This window comes from Bipolaris zeicola (genome assembly GCF_000523435.1).
Source record: "Bipolaris zeicola 26-R-13 unplaced genomic scaffold scaffold_609, whole genome shotgun sequence".
Taxonomy (NCBI): domain Eukaryota; kingdom Fungi; phylum Ascomycota; class Dothideomycetes; order Pleosporales; family Pleosporaceae; genus Bipolaris; species Bipolaris zeicola.
The window spans coordinates 1-3,455 of NW_006912658.1; the positions used below are offsets into that span (position 1 = coordinate 1).

General features: G+C 44.4%; 1 protein-coding gene across 1 annotated transcript; it reads right to left on the reverse strand.

Annotated features, from left to right (window-relative positions):
- Positions 1 to 1,157: 1,157 nt before the first annotated feature.
- Positions 1,158 to 2,683, reverse strand: COCCADRAFT_42250 (uncharacterized protein; the record flags this gene model as incomplete). Its single annotated transcript, XM_007720739.1, has 3 exons — positions 1,158 to 1,754; positions 1,843 to 2,268; positions 2,363 to 2,683. The coding sequence occupies 3 exons, from the start codon at positions 2,681 to 2,683 to the stop codon at positions 1,158 to 1,160; spliced, it is 1,344 nt and encodes a 447-aa protein (XP_007718929.1).
- Between the last annotated feature and the right edge of the window lie 772 nt (positions 2,684 to 3,455).

Below are 3,455 nucleotides of genomic sequence, written 5' to 3' on the forward strand. Positions count from 1 at the left end.
CACGGTTTCGCGATAGTTTTAATCGATTTCTTGGGATGGATTTGTATATATTTCGTTAAAATTACACCTATTCTGGAAAACTCGAAGTTGGTGTGAATCATTCCCATATTCGGAACGTTGATTCTGAAGTATTTGCAATCTTTCGTCATTGCTTCGCTGGATCGCTCTCCAGAAAGGCAATGGATGTTTCCTTAGTCCGAGTCGCGACAGCCTTAAGGCTTTCACGACCTAGACCAAGCTTCCCCAAACTCCTTCATAGGTGCATCGCCCGTTCCGATGCTAACCATGAGTGGTTCTTCAGCTAGCCAGAGACGTTGTACTTTCTCGTATACAATATAGATAGGGCTGTTATTCGTCAACCCGCCATCAAGATATATCTGTCCTTCAATATCGATAGGAGGGGAAAAGGTAGGTGCTGCTGAGGTTGCACGTCATGTTTACCATATCAAGCAATTCCCGACGATTGACGACAAACTGGAGATCGCAAGCTTGGTAATGACTTAATAGGTGCAAGCGGCGAAACTAGTAATCAAGAGGCAAAGTAAGTTGTCTTCGTATCAATTTGTAAAGCGCCTCGCTCACACTTTCCAAACTCTACCGCACTAATGGACCCCACTATCTTTCTTAAACAGAAATGAATCTGGATCAATTTTCCTACGTTTCATATTCAGTTTAATTGCTTATTAAAAAAATTCCTGAGCTCTTTATCATCGAAGGTAGCACTAGCGCTCGAGAGACTAATGGCAGACGCAACTATATTGAATATAGAGCGTAATAGGGTTATGTTTTTATTTGAATGCGTTTTGTATACTGCACAGAAATCTGCTATAGTTATTCAAAAGCATCTGAGAATCACCGCAACAACTCTAGAAGCAACTCGCAAGAATCTATAGAGACAAAAGCATAATTTGCGAAATTCTGTGAGACATGTGTTATTGGCTCATACATGTATCCTATATTGACTTTTACGACATAATTTTACGATTTGTTCGTTCTGCTTTTAGGTTCGGGTATTGGGCTATTGCACTTGCCAGAACTAGCAGAAACAAACTTGCCCATCGGGTCGGAGAAAACTGTACAAATCATTCCATAAGTTAACTCTGAACAATTAAATAGGCTAGATTTTACCAGAGATCCACTAGTCTTCTATCTGCGGTTCAGTGACTAACCGCCACAACACTCGAGTTTTTCAAATGGAGTTCTCCAGCAAACGCCCCCACCTGCACCCAGGCGGCACTACTCGACAGATTGAACTGAGTCTGAAAGCCAATGCGTGCTACTTCAGCAACCAGCGATAGTGAATCGTTCGAGCTGCCAGCATAAATAGCCCACTTAGTCGTCTTTGTATCTCCATTCCAACTGACCCAGCCCTGACCCTGCTTAGCGATGACGTTTGGCGAGTATCCTGTCGGTGAAGCATCCCAAGTCTGTCGATAGACGCGATACGAACTTAGGCCTGAGATATTCATAACAACATCTCCATCAAGGCTAAACTCTTTGAAGTATTCCTGGTTTCCGTACCCGAGGAGCACGTTGTCATTGGACAACTGCTGATAGGAGCCTTGAGAGGTAGAGGCTATCTTCTGATTCGGGTCCATGTAGAGACTTTTCAGGGTAACTTTATAGTTTTCGAGATCCAGGTATAGTAGTAGGCCATTCGAAGGTAGGTCGCCTGATGCATTCATGTCGTTGTACATGTGCAGTAAGAGGGAACTCGAAGTCTCGTTCTCCACTCGAACATGATGCTGCCAAGACTACTGAAGTGTAAGTATTTGACTATTGGAGAACCAAGTGCGTGATTGGCTGAATGGGATGCGCATCATTAAGATAGCCAAGACTTACAAAGTTAGCCACTATAGGCAAGGCAAAATCTCCGCCAGCGGACCCCTCAAGTGTCCATTTGACACGTCCGTTTGAATCCAAGGCATACGAAGACCAGGTATGCCGCGAGTTGGCAAGATAGCCATCATTCAATGTAGTTACGGAGTTCAAATGGAACCAATCAAAGGGATTCGATTGCGAAGTACCCGTCGATGATAGTGCCTGCTTGGTTGAATTGATAGGGATGCCTGCTGCAAGGGCACTACATACAAACAAAATGACGTTGGTCTTGATGTCAATTTCAAGGAAAAGATTGTCGTATACCCATCCAACCTCGGGTCCCCCAACCGAGGTCAAGTCTGCTGTAGTAACATTCACAGCGGTGGAAATAATGGTACCACGTGTCGTCAGGAAGGACTCGTGCAAATCAAGACTACATCCCGTTGACTGACCGGTGGGTGAGGTCAGGGTCAAATTGGGGCAGGGTCAAATTGGGGCAGATAGTGTATATCTGGTCGTAGTTTGTGTCAAGGATGTTCACCCGACCGTATCCGTGTGCGAGATTGCTCCCAATTCCAATCCAGTAAGTTAAGACTGGGCTACCGTCCAGATATTGGACAAATAGATTACCTGCATGTCCTGAAGGCCCATTCCAAATTAAATCCCCGGAGTCCGTCATCAAGAGTGGCCCATATTCTTGACTGGTCATAAGTAAAAGTCCATTGGCGAGTTGTGCATCAGATTTGTTGACCGATAGAATAGGAGCGTAAAGTTCAGGTGTGCTGACAAATGTTTGAGACGATTGAGCCTCACCGAAAGACTGTGCGATGGTAAGACCAGCAAAAATCAGTATAGGTAACATAACGAATAATAAATCGTCGACCACTGGCTGAGGTTTCTAGTGACAAAAACTGATAACTGTCTACGAAGGCAAAAGGGAAAAGTCTTCTATTTATCAACAACTGTTTACCTTGCGACAGGACCTTTCAATAATTACTGTGGGCCCCGGGCATGAGACTACGATGCTAGCTCTCTCACTGCCTCGTCATTTGTTATGATCAACCCTAGGATCTGTAATATCGACCATTGCAATAGACTTCACCGTTTTTCTTAGTAATGGACTCTTTAGCCAAGGAGCTCTCGTATATCACATTCACCCTTCTCGATCAGTCGAATTGATGATTGGGGATACATAGACGTGGCGTATCATTGTTGTTTACCTCTACAGCTGGTCAAGACATTGAGTCGTGCCGGTTGTGGTTTACCAAAACATTTCCATGTGTAGTACACATTAGGAGTAGAGGCTAAGCTAGTCCTGACATCGAAGTCGCGCCCGAACGGCCTTAATATCTAATTTATCCATGCACTAACATACTGCAATGAAATGATTGGGCGGCGCATGATCAGCCACAGTTGCAAGCCGCGCGTATCTGCGCTTTTTGCTACGTAAGAGGCTGCGTATGTAGCTGCGCAAGAAGACGTTTTGAACATTTCCTGCTAACAACAGACAGTGGAACGCGTCATGATACAGCACAGACTGTCACCGAACACCAACTTTGTGATTTTATGGTACCCTTCAAAATAATCCAATTTTTGTTAGAAATCACTCCTCAAGCGCCTAATAAGGCAATTCA